The 19,638-nt window shown below is 36.9% G+C and overlaps 1 protein-coding gene across 2 annotated transcripts in view; it reads right to left on the bottom strand.

The window, feature by feature from the left end:
- Positions 1-19,638, bottom strand: part of LOC130181388 (phytanoyl-CoA hydroxylase-interacting protein-like) — a 32,164-nt gene that overhangs the window by 10,886 nt on the left and 1,640 nt on the right. Inside the window, exon 1 of one of the 2 annotated variants that reach the window (XM_056395574.1) lies at positions 16,297-16,959. The exons of the other annotated variant lie outside the window; for it this stretch is intronic. Within the exon in view, the coding sequence (XP_056251549.1) occupies positions 16,297-16,402 (106 nt within the window). The 5' untranslated portion in view covers positions 16,403-16,959. Of the gene's footprint in view, positions 1-16,296; positions 16,960-19,638 lie in introns of those variants that run through there. 2 annotated transcript variants of the gene reach the window in all.

The raw sequence follows: 19,638 nt of genomic DNA, 5'->3' as shown, positions 1-19,638 counted from the left end.
CACTCTTGATATAGGGATATATAGGTATTATATGTTATAAGTCATAGTATAGTAAGGCATAAAAACATCAAAAAACGTCATAGTATATTAAGGCATAAAAGTGTGAAAGAAACTCATAGTATATTAAGGCAAAAATTTCAAAAAACGTCATGGTATAGTAAGGCATCAACATATCCTAGCATAGTAACGCATTAAAATGGTCAAAAATGTCACAGTATATTATGGCATAAAAATGCCAAAAAAAAGGTCATAACATGGTAAGGCAAAAAGCGGTGGTAGTGGGATTTGACTGGAACCTTATGGAAAAGGGACACCTGTTCTAACCACTACACCATCATGTTTACACTGTTAGGTATAAAAACGTAATAGTAAAGTATGGCCAAACCATCATCATATATAAAGGCATAAAAGGTCATAGTATGGTAAGGATTAAAATGACATTGCAGAGTAAGGCATAAAAATGTCAAAGAACGTCATACTATATAAAGGCATAAAGGGTCATGGTATGGTAAGTAATAAAACAACATAGTATAGTAAGGCATAAAAATGTCGAAAAACGTCACACTATAATATGGTATAAAACGTCAAAAAACCGTCATAGTATATTAAGGCATGAAAATGTAAAAAACGTCATAGTATAGTATGGCACAAAAAGTAAAAAAAACATCATATTATATTAAGGCATAAAAGGTCCTAAAAACGTCATAGTATGGTAAGGCATCAAATGATATAGTCTTGTCAGTCATAAAAATGCCATAAAAAGTCATATTATAGTATGGCATAAAAATTTCAAAAAGTGTCATTGTATATTAAGGCATAAAAGGTCATAAAAAGTGTTAGTATGGTAAGGAATAAAACGACATAGTAGAGTAAGGCATAAAAATGTCAAAAAACGTCATACTATAAAATGGTATAAAATGTCAAAAAACACCATAGTATAGTATGACATAAAAGGTCAAAAAAACACTACTGTATATTGAGGCATAAAAGGTCATAAAAAAGTGTTAGTATGGTAAGGAATGAAACGACATAGTATAGTGAGGCATAAAATTGCCAAATACGTCGTATTATAAAATAGTATAAAACATCAAAAACGTCATAGTATAGTATGGCACAAAACGTCAAAAAAACATCATATTATATTAAGGCATAAAAGGTCCTAAAAACGTCATAGTATGGTAAGGCATCAAATGAAATAGTATTGTAAGTCATAAAAATGCCAAAAAAAAGTCATAGTATAGTATGGCATAAAAATTTCAAAAAATGTCATATTATGGTAAGGCATAAAGGGGTGCTAGTTGGATTTGAACCTCGAACCTTCCGGTTAAGAGACAGCTGTCTGAATCACTACTCCATCATGATGACACTGTAATGTGTAAAAATGTCATAGTATAGTTAGGCATAAAAAGGTCAAAAACATCAAAGCATGTTATGGCATAAAAATGTCAAAAAACGTCACAGTATGGTCAGGCATAAAGGGGTGACTGTTGGATTTGAACCTAGAAACTTCCGGTTAAGAGACAACTGTTCTAACCACTACACATTCATGGTGATTCTATAACTCATAAAAATGTCATCGTATAGTAGCACAAAAATTTCAAAAAACGCCATAGTGTAGTTAGGCATCAAATGATATAGAATATTAAGGCATGAAAATGTAAAAAAAACGTCAAAGTATAGTATGGCACAAAAAGTAAAAAAAACATCATATTATATTAAGGCATAAAAGGTCCTAAAAACGTCATAGTATGGCAAGGCATCAAATGATATAGTATTGTAAGCCATAAAAATGCCATAAAACGTCATATTATAGTATGGCAAAAAAATTTCAAAAAGCGTCATAGTATAGTATGACATAAAACGTCAAAAAAACATGATTGTATATTAAGGCATAAAAGGTCATAAAAAAGTGTTAGTATGGTAAGGAATGAAACGACATAGTAGAATAAGGCATAAAATTGCCAAAAAACGTCATAGTATAGTATGGCATAAAAATGTCAAAAAAACATCATAGTGTATACAGGCATAAAAGATCATAGTATGGTAAAGAATAAAACGACACAGTAGAGTAAGGCATAAGAATGTCAAAAAACATCATACTATAAAATGGTATAAAATGTCAAAAAACGTCATAGTATAGTATGACATAAAACATTAAAAAAAAAATCATTGTATATTAAGGCATAAAAGGTCATGAAAAAGTGTTAGTATGGTAAGGAATAAAAAGTCATAGTAGAGTAAGGCATAAAACTGTCAAAAATGTCATACTATAAAATGGCACAAAACGTCAAAAAAACATCATTTTTTATTAAGGCACAAAAATGTCAACAAACGCCATAGTGTAGTTAGGCATCAAATGATATAGAATATTAAGGCATGAAAACGTCAAAAAAACATCATATTATATTTAGGCATAAAAGGTCCTAAAAACGTAATAGTATGGTAAGGAATAAAACGACATAGTAGAGTAAGGCATAAAAATGTCAAAAAACATCATACTATAAAATGGTATAAAATGTAAAAAAACACCATAGTATAGTATGACATAAAAGGTCAAAAAAACACCACTGTATATTAAGGCATAAAAGGTCATAAAAAAGTGTTAGTATGGTAAGGAATGAAACGACATAGTAGAGTAAGGCATAAAATTGCCAAAAAACGTCATTCTATAAAATAGTATAAAAAGTCAAAAAACGTCATAGTATAGTATGGCATAAAACATCAAAAAAACATCATATTATATTAAGGCATAAAAGGTCCTAAAAACGTCATAGTATGGTAAGGCATCAAATGAAATAGTATTGTAAACCATAAAAATGCCAAAAAAAAGTCATAGTATAGTATGGCATAAAAATTTCAAAAAATGTCATATTATGGTAAGGCATAAAGGGGTGCTAGTTGGATTTGAACATCGAACCTTCCGGTTAAGAGACAGCTGTTTCAATCACTACTCCATCATGGTGCCACTGTAGTGTGTAAAAATGTCATAGTATAGTAAGGCACAAAAATTTCAAAAAACGCCATAGTATAGTTATGCATCAAAATGTCAAAATATGTCAGTATAATATGGCATTAAAATTTCCAAAAACATCATACTATATTAAGGCATAAAAATGCCAAAAAAGGTCATAGTATGGTAATGCATAAAGGGGTGGTAGTGGGATTTGAACCTACAACCTTACAAATAAGAGACACCTGTGTTAACCACTACACCATCATGGTGACACTGTAAGAAATCTCATCATATTATATTAAGGCATAAAAGGTCCTAAAAACGTCATAGTATGGTAAGGCATCAAATGAAATAGTATTGTAAACCATAAAAATGCCCCAAAAAAGTCATAGTATAGTATGGCATAAAAATTTCAAAAAATGTCATATTATGATAATGCATAAAGGGGTGGTAGTGGGATTTGAACCTAGAACCTTATGAACAAGAGACACCTGTTCTAACCACTACACCATCATGTTTACACTGTTAGGTACAAAAACGTAATAGTAAAGTATGGCATAAAAATGAAAAAAAAAACATCATTATATATAAAGGCATAAAAGGTCATAGTATGGTAAGGATTAAAATGACATTGTAGAGTAAGGCATAAATATGTCAAAGAACGTCATACTATATAAAGGCATAAAGGGTCATGGTATGGTAAGGAATAAAACAACATAGTATAGTAAGGCATAAAAATGTCGAAAAACGTCATACTATAATATGGTGTAAAACGTCAAAAAACGTCATAGTATGGTAAGGCATCAAATGATATAGTATTGTAAGCCATAAAAATGCCATAAACCGTCATATTATAGAATGGCAAAAAAATTTCAAAAAGCGTCATAGTATAGTATGACATAAAACGTCAAAAAAACATCATAGTGTATAAAGGCATAAAAATGTCAAAAAACGTCATACTATAAAATGGTATAAAATGTCAAAAAACATCATAGTATAGTATGACATAAAACGTCAAAAAAACATCATTGTATATTAAGACATAAAAGGTCATGAAAAAGTGTTAGTATGGTAAGGAATAAAACGACATAGTAGAGTAAGGCATAAAACTGTCAAAAATGTCATACTATAAAATGGCACAAAACGTCAAAAAAACATCATCTTTTATTAAGGCATAAAAGGTCCTAAAAACGTCATAGTATGGTAAGGCATCAAATGAAATAGTATTGTAAGCCATAAAAATGCCCAAAAAAAGTCATAGTATAGAATGGCATAAAAATGTCAAAAAACGTCATTGTATATTAAGGCATAAAAGGTCATAAAAAAGTGTTAGTGTGGTAAGGAATGAAACGACATAGTAGAATAAGGCATAAAATTGCCAAAAAACGTCATACTATAAAATAGTATAAAAAGTCAAAAAACGTCATAGTATAGTATGGCACAAAACATAAAAAAAACATCATATTATATTAAGGCATAAAAGGTCCTAAAAACGTCATAGTATGGCAAGGCATCAAATGATATAGTATTGTAAGCCATAAAAATGCCATAAAATGTCATATTATAGTATGGCAAAAAAATTTCAAAAAGCGTCATAGTATAGTATGACATAAAACATCAAAAAAATATGATGGTATATTAAGGAATAAAAGGTCAGAAAAAAGTGTTAGTATGGTAAGGAATGAAACGACATAGTATAGGAAGGCATACAATTGCCAAAAAACGTCATACTATAAAATAGTATAAAAAGTCAAAAAACGTCATAGTATAGTATGGCATAAAAATGTCAAAAAACGTGATTATATATTAAGGCATAAAAGGTCATAAAAAAGTGTTAGTGTGGTAAGGAATGAAACGACACAGTAGAATAAGGCATAAAATTGCCAAAAAACGTCATACTATAAAATAGTATAAAAAGTCAAAAAAAGGTCATAGTATGGTAAGGCATCAAATGAAATAGTATTGTAAGCCATAAAAATGCCCAAAAAATGTCATAGTATAGAATGGCATAAAAATGTCAAAAAACGTCATTGTATATTAAGGCATAAAAGGTCATAAAAAAGTGTTAGTATGGTAAGGAATGAAACGACATAGTATAGGAAGGCATACAATTGCCAAAAAACGTCATACTATAAAATAGTATAAAAAGTCAAAAAACGTCATAGTATAGTATGGCACAAAACGTCAAAAAAACATCATATTATATTTAGGCATAAAAGGTCCTAAAAACGTAATAGTATGGTAAGGCATCAAATTAAATAGTATGGTAAGCCATAAAAATGGCAAAAAAAAGTCATAGTATAGTATGGCATAAAAATGTCAAAAAACGTCATTGTATATTAAGGCATAAAAGGTCATAAAAAAGTGTTAGTATGGTAAGGAATAAAACGACATAGTAGAGTAAGGCATAAAAATGTCAAAAAACATCATACTATAAAATGGTATAAAATGTAAAAAAACACCATAGTATAGTATGACATAAAAGGTCAAAAAAACACCACTGTATATTAAGGCATAAAAGGTCATAAAAAAGTGTTAGTATGGTAAGGAATGAAACGACATAGTAGAGTAAGGCATAAAATTGCCAAAAAACGTCATTCTATAAAATAGTATAAAATGCCATAAAACGTCATATTATAGTATGGCAAAAAAATTTCAAAAAGCGTCATTTTGATGTTTTATGTATGACATAAAACATCAAAAAAACATGATGGTGTATTAAGGAATAAAAGGTCAGAAAAAAGTGTTAGTATGGTAAGGAATGAAACGACGTAGTATAGTAAGGCATAAAATTGCCAAAAAACATTGTATTATAATATAGTATAAAAAGTCAAAAAACGTCATAGTATAGTATGGCACAAAACGTCAAAAAAACATCATATTATATTTAGGCATAAAAGGTCCTAAAAACGTAATAGTATGGTAAGGCATCAAATGATATACTATTGTAAGCCATAAAAATGCCATAAAATGTCATATTATAGTATGGCATAAATATTTCAAAAAGCGTCATAGTATAGTATGGCATAAAAATGTCAAAAAAACATCACAGTGTATAAAGGCATAAAATATCATAGTATGGTAAAGAATAAAACGACACAGTAGAGTAAGGCATAAAAATGTCAAAAAACATCATACTATAAAATGGTATAAAATGTCAAAAAACATGATAGTATAGTATGACATAAAACGTCAAAAAAACATCATTGTATATAAGGCATAAAAGGTCATGAAAAAGTGCTAGTATGGTAAGGAATAAAACGACATAGTAGAGTAAGGGATAAAACTGTCAAAAATGTCATACTATAAAATGGCACAAAACGTCAAAAAAACATAATTTTATATTAAGGCATAAAAGGTCCTAAAAACGTCATAGTATGGTAAGGCATCAAATGAAATACTATTGTAAGCCATAAAAATGCCCCAAAAAAGTCATAGTATAGTATGGCATAAAAATTTCAAAAAATGTCATATCATGGTAAGGCATAAAGGGGTGCTAGTTGGATTTGAACCTCAAACCTTCCGGTTAAGAGAGAGCTGTCTGAATCAGTACTCCATCATGGTGACACTGTAGTGTGCAAAAATGTCCAAGTATAGCAAGGCACAAAAAATTCAAAAAAGGTCATAGTATAGTACGGTATAAAAATTTCAAAAAAACATCATATTATATTAAGGCATAAAAGGTCCTAAAAACGTCATAGTATGGTAAGGCATCAAATGAAATAGTATTGTAAGCCATAAAAATGCCAAAAAAAAGTCATAGTATAGTATGGCATAAAAATTTCAAAAAATGTCATATTATGGTAAGGCATAAAGGGGTGCTAGTTGGATTTGAACCTCGAACCCTCTGGTTAAGAAAGAGCTGTCTGAATCACTACTCCATCATGATGACACTGTAGTGTGTAAAAATGTCCAAGAATAGCAAGGCACAAAAAATTCAAAAAAGGTCATAGTATAGTACGGCATAAAAAGGTCAAAAAAAAAGAACATCATAGTATAAGTATGGCACAAAATGTCAAAAAACATCATATTATATTAAGGCATGAAAGGTACTAAAAACGTCATAGTATGGTAAGGCATCAAATGAAATAGTATTGTAAGCCATAAAAACGCCCCAAAAAAGTCATAGTATAGTATGGCATAAAAATGTCAAAAAACATCATAGTATACTAAGGCATAAAAATGTCAGAATACGTCATAGCACATAAGTCATAAAAATGACAAAAAAGTTTATAGTATGGTAAGGCATAAAGATATTGTATAATAAGGCATAGGGGGGCGGTAGCAGGATTTGAATCTAGGACCTTCTAGAAGGGAGACAATTTCTCTAACCCCTGCACCACCATGGTCACTTTGTCAGGCATAAAAATGTCGTATAAAAATGTGAAAATACATCATAATATAGTAAGGTATGAAAATGCCAAAAAATGTCATAGTATGGTAAGGAATAAAGGGGTGGTAGTGGGATTTGAACCTAGAAACTTCTGGGTAAGCGACAACCGCCCTAAGCACTACACCATATTGGCGATGCTGGTAGGCATAAAAATGTCATAGTATATTAAGCCATTAAAATGTATAGTAAGGCATAAAAATGCCAAAAAAGCATGGTATGGTAAGGCATAAAGATGTCATAGTATAATAAGGCATAAATGGGTGGTAGTGGGATTTGAACTTAGAACCTTTTGGATGAGAAACAACTGTCCTAACCACTACAGCACCATGGATAAAAATAAAAGCATGACATATTCTTAGGCATAAAAATGTCACATTATAGTAAGGTATAAAAATGTCAATGAACATCACAGTATAGTAAGGCATAAAAATATTAAAATACTTCATAGTATAGTAAAGCATAACAATGTCATAGTATTGTAATGTATAAAAAAGTCAAATAAGGTCATACTCCAATAAGTCATGAAAACCCCAAAAACATCATAGTATAGTAAGGCATAAAAACATCATAGTATGGTAAGGCACAAAAATGTCAAAGAATGTCATAATATAGTAAGACATAGAAATGTCAAAAACATCATAGTATCACAATGCATGCAAACATTATAGTATAGTAAGACATGAAAAAGTCAAAAAACATCATATCAAGGCATGAAAAGGTCAAAAAAAGGTCATAGTATAGTAAGGCATAAAAATGTCAAAAACATCAAAGTAAGGCATACAACCGTCATAGTATAGTAAGGCATAGAAACGTCATAGTATAAGGCATAATAAGTCATTAGTAAAGGAAAGTATAAAAAGTAATCATATAGAAAGTCATAAAAAAGTCATAGTATATTGAGGCATAAAAATGTCATAGTATAGCAAGGCTTAAAAAACATAATAGTATTCATTGTGACATTTCAAACTTTGATATATCCACAATTTTCTGATTACTCCTGCTAGCAACCTGACTCGTAGCGTATAAGGCATAGGCCAGAGTTAACTTCAGTTAACATGGTTAAATGACATCAGTTGACATTTTTTTTGGTGACGTTAGGTACCACTTTGATATTCTCACATGACGCGAGCCTTCAGATAGTCCCCGCCCTTTCAGTCAATCAAATGCTAGCATGCCTAAATTGGTGTCTTGGAAACACAGCCTCTTGGAGGGCACATTGGAATGATCTAATACGACTTCACTCAAAACATAGTGTGAATGAGTTCAGCCAAATATTGGTAGGAACAATTTTGTCCTCCTAAAATAATGGTAGGAACATGTCCTTACCGTCCATATGCAAACCTATACCTACACCCAGAAATCAAAAGAAATGCTCATGAGACAGTCAGAGAACTGCTACCACCACTGTTTTTTTTTAAAAAGAAAAAGAAAATAAAAACATGAATTTAATTAACAAACACAATATTCTAAGGTTAAAGAATTAAATTAAGCAGTATGCCAACAAATTCATTATCAAAATTATTAAATAGGCTACAATTAACTACAACTTGAAAATGAATCTGAATATGAATACAATATCTGCCATGCCTGCAGGCAAACACAGCAGTTTTGTGAGATCTAGTGGCTAAGCTCTGCTCTGGCTCCTTGGGGAGTCTGAGAGCATAGGATGAAAGATGGAGGAGCCAAAGCCAAGCATGATGAAGGTCAAGCACTAAGAGAGAGAGAGAGAGAGAGAGAGTAAAACCTTTTACAGTCTTAAAGGGGAAATGGGAGGAACCAAAGCTAAATTTTAAGTGTGATATCAAAGTGTCTGAATACTTATGTTAATGTAATATTTCACTTTTTAATATATTTGAATTTTTTTTTTTTAAATATTCAGTTTTTAATTAATCTTTTAGGGGTACTGAGTGTAGATTGATGAGGGTAAATGAGGGTTGAAGGTTTTTAGGATAAGGCTGCAACATAACAACATGAAATAGTTGAAGGGGTCTGACCACTTTCTGAATGCACTGTACGTCTACAACTACAATTGTACAATTGTTTTACCCAGTTTGCACAGTGGATCTGTAAACATTTACTGAAATGCACTGTTCCTTAGCTAGAGTCATTAAAGTAAGGACATCTAACAGCTTCTGGGCACATTTCAGCATTTTAAGTCCTTGTTTATATACTTTTTAATCAGCAGTACAAGTAAGAATAGGTTTGTCAACGGCCTGCATTTGACATTTGTTTGTTCAGCACTGTTATCAGCTCAGTAAATTTGTATATGAGCTAGTCAGTAGGGACTTGAAGTGGTTTTATTAATATTAACTCTCATTTGACTTCTGATGAAAAAATTACAGAAATGTTAAAAGATGCTGTAGCACTGTTCATTTATATGCAAAATAAATTAGCTTAATTTTGTATTTCTGTTAATCCGTTTACTGGCTGGCCACTAAACAAAAAATGTCAGTATAGTAATTCCATAATTGCTACACACACCTAAATCACTACAAACTTTTTGTTATTCAAGGGTTTCATGTTAAAATGTACCAGACCGAAACATTCTCCTATGATTACTTATCACATTTGAGTATTAGTGGCTAAAGAAAACAAGACATTTAATTTCCTCATAATGTATATGTGAAGAAGCTTGACATCCTAGAAATGTATGCTACTACCCTTTGATTCAGTAGTAATATTGACTAATTATAAAATCCATATTGTAGCCAAATGCATACAAAATGAGATCCACTACGCATCCAGTATGGATCTGGGCCAGTTCCAGTATGGATCAAAGGTGGATCTGGGCTGGATCCAGTATGAATCTGGGCTGGATTCTGTACAGATCTGGGTCTGAACCAGAACAGATTTGGGCCAGATCCAGTACATATCTGGGAGGATCACCATGAAAGAACCGTCATCCAGCCCAGAGCTGGCCCAGTTGCCCACATTCGGGCCAAATAATTTTTGCTATCTCGGATATGCTATACATGAGGTAAAGGGTGGGGGATTTTTGCTTATTCATGATCAAGCAAAACGAGAGTCACCTCTTGAGACCTTGCTTAGGAGCTTAGGGGCACAGATTACTCATGCTGTGCGCATAAGTGCAACATGACATATGAGTACATTCTGCTTGATACATGAGAGCACTGTATATACTGTACATGCTTGAGCAGAGAAAATGCAGCACACAGGAAAATTCTGCATTACTGCAGATGGACAGCCTATTCAGCTAAACCCTATCAAATGGACCTCATTGTATATTGCCCTTTTACTCAGTGTGCAGTCAAATGCCAGTGTGGAATAATAATAGATGCAGAAGGATCAATAAAAATCTTGTTAACATGTTCACGTAGGTCCATCCTAATGGCTCTCTGTGGTAGGATTTGTTACAGTCACACCTGGCTTGGCGCTGTGAATTACTTCTCTTTACTGGTGAGAATCAAGTGATTTCCATTCCACCCATCTACACAATACTCACAACTACTGTGGTAGTTGCTGATAAAAGCATCCACCATGTGATACTATGGTGCTCCATATGAAGGTCCATGCTTTTTAATTTCAAAACAAGTCAACTTTCAGTCAAGGTTAATGTTGAATAATCAATTTGCTAAATATTGTTGGCAGGTGTACAATGTGAAAAAAAAGAACTGGCAGGTGACAGTAGCACTGACTGCCTTTGACTGCACAAGTGGGCACTCAGTTGAGACAGACGAGCCTCCTACTTTTTAAGTTGCAGAGTGTTAGGTCTAAAATGGAACTGTAAACATTGGCAGAACAATGGACACTCACTAGGCTGATGTTTTCAGGCCTTTGAAAATCACGCCTTTGTTTCTCTCAATGCACAGGCTGAGAAAGAGAGAAGCTGCCAAAAGAAAAGCATCTTTCTCTCAGAGTGAGACAAACAATGCACTGTTCTTCAGGGTTACACAGCCTGTGTTCCACCTTTTACAAATCAATAAGCTCTTGAATAGCAAACAAAGACATAGTAGACACACTTTAATAACACAAACTTCAGTGGAAAAAGTGCTTGTTGGTTCAGAATTGACCCATCCCTATTCTTACAAATTAATGAAAGAGAAGACCCTTTGGGAGGACTGATCGAAAAGTAGAATGAGTCATCATTACGCATTTGCATAGAATTTGAATTCTCAAACAACAGGCTGCTGTGAAATCCTTCAGCTATTTTTGCAGTACAAGTCTTCATTTTCTGAATAGAAGGATATTATGCTCCGGCAGTCAGGCACTGAGGAAAAAGGAAAATTAGCATAAATGTTTAAAGTTGATTTTCATGGCCAGACACCACAATCAATCTAAAATAATACAGTAAAGTCAAATGAAAGTGAACATATTAGCAGCTGATAAATGACTGCTTGGTACCTGTACCTCTTGCCAGCACAGTCACGGCAAAACTGCTCACATTGAAAACTGGCCAAGCTAAAATGCCAGCTTACTCAGTTGATGCTTTATGTCATAAGGCCGGCCTGCTGTTGCACCATGTTGGAACATATTGGATAAGCTCTACTCAAGCCCACCAAGTAACAGTTATCATAGGCGTTACCAATGTATGAAAGACTAAGAGTCTACAACCATGCTAGCAGCTCTGTAAGGCTGTACTTTGACACAGCAGTGCTTTGAGCAAAATGCTAACATCAGCACACATACTGACAATTACAATTTAAAAACATGCTAATGTTTTGCAGGTAGTGTATACCATGCTCACCATCATATCTTAGCTTATCATGTAAGCATGCTAACATTGGCTAATTAGCAGTAAACATACAGAGGCCGATAGTAATGTCATTCGCAGATATTTGCATTTACATTTACATTTACTCATTTGCTTTTATCCAAAGTGACTTACAAGTCAAGGACAACACTATAGCTTCAGTGCAATAGGAGACCTTGAAGTAAGTACTACTGTTCATTGAGGTGAAGTGCAAGGAGATCAGGTAAAGAAGTGCACTGAAAGTGCATAGTAAATGCTAGTTAGGCATGTTAGGGTGTAGTGTTAAGAGAGTGGGTTCTTTCTGAAGAGATGAGTCTTCAAGAGGTTTTTGAAGATAGAGAGGGATGCCCTTGCTCTGATAGATTTTTTTTGCTTGCTGCAACAGTGGAAAACCACAAATGAGAACAGTCTGGACTGCGATTGCCTTGTGTGCAGGGATTGCAGTGTCAGACGATATTCCTTGAAGGAACGCAGTGGCTAAAAAGGAGCGTAAGCATATATGATTGAGCTCAAGTAGATGGGTTCAGACCCAGTAGTTACTCTGTAGATAAGCAATAGTATTTGATTCAGATGCCCATGGATTGCCAGTGGAGGTCAATGAGCAGTGGAGTGATATGTGTGATAAGGGTTTCACTGTGCGGCAGTAGTTGAGGAGAGAGATAACCATGGCTTGTACCAAGAGTTGGGTAGTGTGCTCAGTCAGGAAAGACTTGATTTTTCTTATAGTGCAAAATGGTATGATCAAGAGACAGATGCAACATAGTTAGAGAAGGTTAGCTGAATCACTCAGGTTTTCCGTGGCCTTAGTTGGGGTGAGAGATGAAGACGCGATTTTGATGCTGAGATTGTGATGGAAAGGTTTAGTTAAAGGTGGTGTTCCTTCATCCATCCATGAGACAAGCTGAGATCTACGCCAAGACCATCATCCGGCGGGAACGACGGATATAGTTGGGTGTCATCTGCGTGTTGATATATTTTGTTGGATATCAACTGTATATCAAATTTCATGGCAATCCATTTAACAGTTGTTGAGATATTTCAGTTAGGACCAAAGTGGTGGACTGACCATTAGACCAACATTGCCATCAATAGAGGCACATTACTAGAATGGCTACAATGGTTACTAGAATTGTCTGAAATGCGGCACATTTGGAACAGTGAAAGAAAAAAAGGCCCCTGAAGAATAGTTTCTTCTGCTGCCTATTTAATCTTGCAAAACTTCTTTTCATGGTGTTTCTCAGCTCCACCGTGGTTTTGCAGGGATTAAAAAGTAAGCCTTTTGTTTAAGTGTTGTGACACTGCATTCAGGAAACAATGCCATCGTCGATAAGTAATTGGCAGGTTCAACACGGGGGCACCTTTAAGGCAGAGTGGTTTTCTATCTATTTATCTGTCTATCTATTTATTATAGACACACACACACACACACACACACACACACACACACACACACACACACGCACACACACACACACACAAACAGCCAGACTGAGGATGTCACAGCTGGAGTGGCAGTATTTTGGGCAGAGAGATTTCACAGAGTGCAGACACAGTACTTGGTTTGCGTAAATGGCAGTCATCCATCAAGGCAACTTAATTATGTCAGCAGCCACTGCGCAAAGGTCTTGTGAGACATGTTGTGTGTATTTCATTACCCCCTGTAAGTATGCGCTTACTGTGGATATAAAATCAAAATGGTGGTCCAAGTCAGCCTTGCAGAAGTTGGTGACAAATTTGTATCCAGTAGCCTACAACATAAAAGAAGTAGTTCTCTGTGTCCCCTGACTTCTGCACACGAGTAGCAGAGACTTCTTATCCATAAGTGCAGATTCTGAAATTTTCCCACTGCTTACCAATCTAAGCAAAACATTCCCTACCCCCTACTCATTCATGTCACAATCCCATCACTAAATTGAACCATTAAGGCTGTAACACACCCTCTAACACAAGATACACACAGAAACAACTTGTAGCCCACACACTCCTTTTGTGCATTGAAATGCTCAAACAGTCCTCAGTGTGTGTGAGAGAGCTCTTTCCCACAGACTACTGAAGTTGCATGCATTTCCATTTGCTAGGTCAGCATAGGCACATAAGCCTCTCCTGCTGGTAATTAAATATTAATGGATTTGGGAGATAAATTTAGAAAGCTATGTGAAACTGAAATGAATATGGTCCTTGGAAGAATGTGTATATTGACCCGATAATAAAAGTCAATTTCCAAGAAAGCTAAACGCGAGCTATGCAGTCTTCTACATGGGGTGTGGCAGGGAAAGTGTAAACTATACAATATTTCTGGAGGTCAAAAAAGAAACGACTACATCAACATTCAGGAGGTGGTCAAAATAGCAGGAACACGACTATAATCCAACCATTAACCATCCTGAACAGAATTTGATGTCACACACTTACTGTTTACTGAAAAAGTACTTTCCTGGATTGTATTTTAGCAGGTTATTGTGTCTATTGTGTGTCTGTCAAAACAAAATCTTAATAATCAGACTGAGTGGAGCAGCTCACCTGCATAGCAAGCTGCAACTACTACAAATTAATCGTTTCTCATCCATCATCATGAATGAATGAATTTTTGCGTACATAAGAGGCAATATTAGCAAATTGTAATGGCATTGGCATGCACTGTGAAGTGATGATACTTAAACTGCACTGAAGATAATAGGAGTGTTTCAAGTAAACCATTTAGAGGACATGAAGTACTGTATCTGAACTAGCATTTCTAGAAACTACTCGGCTTTATGCCAACCACCAATTGTTCTAGAGAACTGTGTTGCTCCATAAACAGAGCATGTGGGTATCAGACGCACTATTTACACTGGGGAGTCTAATTGACACATAGGAAAGTGCTGCAAAGACCAGGCTTATAAAAAAAAGCTCCCCAGTAAACCTGCAGCATAGGAAGCACAACGCTGGCACAGGGGTCCATTAGAGACCAGTCCAGCCCCAGCTTGTACACCATTATTAAAATTACAGCTTTAAAATCAGGCCAGCAAAGCACTAAGAGGATATAAACTGTATCCTGCTGTATTACATTATGAGAAGCAGCTCTGGCAGATGAGAAAATGAGTCAGTGTGGTTCAATGACTGCACTATGATCAGAAGCTGGGGGTCATTTGAAGGCTCAATGAAGACACAACACTGACTCCATGGACACCTTAGCTGGCCAATCCAAACACAGATCAGGAAAATCTGGTAGCTAAGAAAATTAAATCCTTTCAGCTATGCAAAAAGATGTGATCTCATTTCATTGTCATGGATGTGAATCAATCTACAATCTTAATTAAAAAGGGATCTCTGTGACCATGAGTCTGGACTCAGATGTGGAATCAATGGGTTGTAATTTCACTGATGGGTGTGTAGGGCTGCGCCTGTGCACAGACACATGTGGGTGCAGCCATGTTTGAGCCTCTCATTCTCTCCTGATGATGACTTGCTTTTTTCCCCTCCTCACCATTATATTCGCATCAGGGTTAAGTCTGGCTCGTGTAAAAACTGTTTATCCATTTTGACATTGTAAAACTGGCTTACAGATGCCTTCTAATCTGTGATCAAATTTATATCAACTCCTTATTTGATGGTAAATATCCAGAAAACTTTTGGATTCAGTCACAGACTATTCAGCATAGATGCAGGTGGATGACTTGATAAATTACATATTTAAACCAAGGGGGAGAGTTTTTGTGAGTTGAGGATGGGATATAAGATTAAAAGGAGAGTTATTTACGGGCACAAAAAACTATAACTTGTCATGTCACTATGTGCAAATAAACTGATTAAGGCAGCTCCCCTAAGAGAAGAAAAGAGAAGAAGCAGCAGTTATAGGCGGGGTGGCTGCCGGCCTCTGTCCATGTCTGTGGTGCTGAAATAAAGTCATTCATCGCTTAACATTGTTTCCTCGTCTGTGCGAGTACTGTATTTTGTTTGCAGGAATATGCATTTCTTTTGCGCGGGGACTCCTCTCTTATGAATGAACAAAACCTTGTTGCCACTGTAAAGACGGTCAGCTATTCCACACACGCACAAGCGCACCATCCATCCAAGGAACCGGCGGAGCCACCGGCCCCTATTCCCTTCAAACACACAATAAGGGTACAGCATGCAGCTAAAACCAATGACAAACAGTCTGTATGTGTTGCAGCGACTCTTACATTAAAAATAGGGCCTACTGCACCGATACAATTCGCGAATATCTCCCCAGTGAAAAGCAGGCAAACCTCTCCTTACCATCTCGTTCGCATAACTGTATGGCGTCTAAGCTCAGGTCCTTGATCATCCCCTCGCAGGGACTTAATGGACTGGTGATGTTGTGCGCCAAGCCTGGTACCTCCATCTCTGCAGAAGAGCCTGGGTGATGCTACTGGTGAATTGCTGTCGCTGGCTAAATATTGTCCACGGGACTTGCACAACAACGGGCTTTCGGTCCACGTTCGTCAAGGAAGGAGAAAAGAAAGAGAAAGAGAGACGGGTTTCCACTCAGCCCCCTGCTCGTTCCGTCGCTCACAGCTCTCCTCTCTGTCTCCTGGGTGGTGCGGCTAGTGGCGCGTCAGCGGAATCGTCACGGGCGCGAACAACAGCACAAGCCGCCACAGTTTGTGTTTGCAACGTGAAGCATAGCAGTTTCTGCAGAGATGCGTTGAAATGTAGCAGCCTGCAGACCGCATAGATGCCAGTCAGTCTGTGCGTTTATCTTAGATCATGCGCTCCTCATGCATGCAGCTCCCCTGTGCCTTTCACAGCCACAAGTGTGTGTGTGTGTGTATGTGTGTGTCTTGTGTGTTATTCTGCCGCGGGACAGTTGAACATGAATAGTTCAGCGGATTAGTGCAGAGACGTTCCGCAAATTCAATGGCTTCTTATGTAACCAGATTAGCCCGGTGTTCCCCCTTTGGTTTAAGTCTCCATGCAGACCGTCCACACACACTCCCGTTCTTCCCTATTTCACGTTCAACGTCGCCCCAACAAGGGTCTCTCACATGTCCTTATTTGGTGAGGTGTAGCCCTCTCTAGCAGGAGCGCAGGTGCAAGTGGACCACACAATAATGAGCTGGGGGATGACTCTGACTTAATGAGCGACATAATGAATGAGCAGCCGCACCTCTGCTTTTCTGTCTCGCAGACGATCTTTCTTGCGTTGCAGACATAATGGCACATAATAAAAATGGAAAACCCTGTCAGTTCATGGCCTGAAAGCCATTGTTTATGCTGTGTGTGTGTGTGTGTGTGTGTGTGCGCGCGCGCGCGCGCGCGTGCAGTTATCTCCCTTAGGACTACTACACCCTCTTTATCAGTGGCCCACAGAGAGGGATTGCCAAGGCACAAAAGGTCAAGTGCCAGGGTAAACTGTGGCTTAACACACACTTCTGGCTGCAAGCTCCTTTTAAAACACTATTTGACCATTCAGCAGTAACGTCTGATCATCATGGTGTCATTTTCATCGTTATATTTCCTAAAGTAGTCTCATCTCCTCTTCATACTCCACAGGGGAGCGTCAGAGTGAGGTTGGTGTCACTTTCTATTTGTTTTTGTCTCTCTCAGTGTTATACAAGGCGCCCTGAGGAGAAGCGACAGACTGTTTATCTATTCAGCGGTCAACGGATTCTGCAGCTGCGCCTCTAGGACCCCTGAGTCATGCTTCCAAACAGCAGAGGAGAGACTGCCGCACTATAGTCTACACTGAATCACGAATTATAGTAGGGAAGCCACCCTAACTCATCTCTGACACAGCATCAGCATCACCACTGAATTTGGAGCAGAGGAGGGTGGAGAGTAAGAGTAACAGAACTACATTTAATTTTAACTGCCCATACATGAGATACAGTAAATTAGGAGTTGGTGAGTATTTTCATGCACATTGCAGGATTAGAAAATGGGGTTGTGGCGGGCAGGCGAATTAAAGTCCTAGTAAGCTCATAATCACTGTGGCATTCAGATTCAGTGAGAAACATATTAGAGGCACCACTGAAGGCCTGAATATATTCCACGCTCAGATTTCATGAGGGCTATGCTGCATCTGGCTCAAATTTCCTGCCTGGGAAATACAAGTCATTAAAAGTGAAGGTCAGCATGCTGATCACTCCCTGCAAACACAGGGCCATCTGTGTCTGAGCAGAGGATGCTGCTAGAATCAGTGTCAACAGATGAAATGATCTCTAATTTGAAACCAGTTATTTGTGGCTGCATTATAAGAGGGTTATATGTAGTATTATAGTTTTATATGTTTACTATATATGACTTACCCTGCAGTCTAAGATAGCTTGATTATACAGCATCTATTAAGATGACTCTAAAATTCCACAAAACAGAGAATAAGCTCATCAAACGTCTATTGACAGTGATTAGAAACATAAACAAGAAGAAGTAGAGCTCAGCTAATGCCCCAAAGTACGCCAAATTTAAAAGCTCATTGTCATGTATGCCATCATCTATTTCTCTTTGTCGCCCTCCCCCTTCCCATTTCCACACTCCGCCTGCTGTGCTTATCTGGTATGGGAGCGGAGAAGGAGGAGGAGAAGGTGGAGGATGAGGCTGACCGATTCTGGAGGGTTCCTTCTCATCCTACCTCCACCCGTCCTCTTTGCCATCCCTCTCTCCACCCAGCCGTATCCCCTCCAGCGAGAGTCATCCTGTGTTAGCGTCAGTGTTTCCAGTAGAACTGCAGGAGTACGAGGGAAAGAGACACTGTGCTACCACGTAACACACACCCAGCCAAATTCATCCCCTCCCCCCCTTCTCCTCCTTCACCTGCATCCTTCCTCTTTTTCTCTTCACCTCTTCTACTCTTTTTTCTCTTCATTTTCAGTCACCTCTACCCTCTTGTCTCCTTTTTCTTTCTTTTTTTTCCTACATTCTCTCCTCTGGTAGTCCAAATCTCTGAAGTGTATATCACTCTGCAGTGTCAGTGTGTGTGTGTGTGTGTGTGTGTGTGTGTGTGTGTGTGTGTGTACACTATATGTCATAGTGTGCCCTGTATTGGCAGTCCACTCTGATTTGCTCACTCTGCTGTGCTTAGAGCTCTGAGACCACGTGAACACAGTGACAGATGGAGAAATGGCAGGGAGAGAGGTGTAGGGAGAATGGGGTAAAACAGGCCAAATAGGTTTGAAAATTATAAAAGGATGAAGAAAAAGAAGCAATCTGAATCCAAATATCTCCCTCATTATATTTACTACGTCTTCCTCCGTCCCTCACACACCCACATGCACACACACACACCCTGCAGTCACTACACATCACTTCTCATCCAATAGGTCAGTTATGACCCAGTATATGGAGGCCGCAGCATTTTACATTAGCAGCAAACAATATCAAGTCTCCAGGGTTCAATGTGTGTGTGTGTGTGTGTCTGTGTGTGTGTTACTCTGTACCATAAACACAATTGTCTGCGGGCAGCAAATGAAGCGTGTCATTGATTTGCAGTGTGAGCTCTGCCTTAGCTTCGCCCCAGTTTGACTGATAATGGCCATGTGTGTCCCTCAGTCTCCAAATGAAATCCCAGTTTATCTGAGCTTTTCAAGAATGAAAAACCTTCATCATCCTTTCTGATGTTACAGTAAAATATAAAGACTA

This window comes from Seriola aureovittata, chromosome 14 (assembly GCF_021018895.1).
Source record: "Seriola aureovittata isolate HTS-2021-v1 ecotype China chromosome 14, ASM2101889v1, whole genome shotgun sequence".
NCBI lineage: Eukaryota > Metazoa > Chordata > Actinopteri > Carangiformes > Carangidae > Seriola > Seriola aureovittata.
The sequence above is the reverse complement of the archived record's forward strand: the minus strand, read 5'-3'. Positions and strand labels throughout refer to the sequence as shown.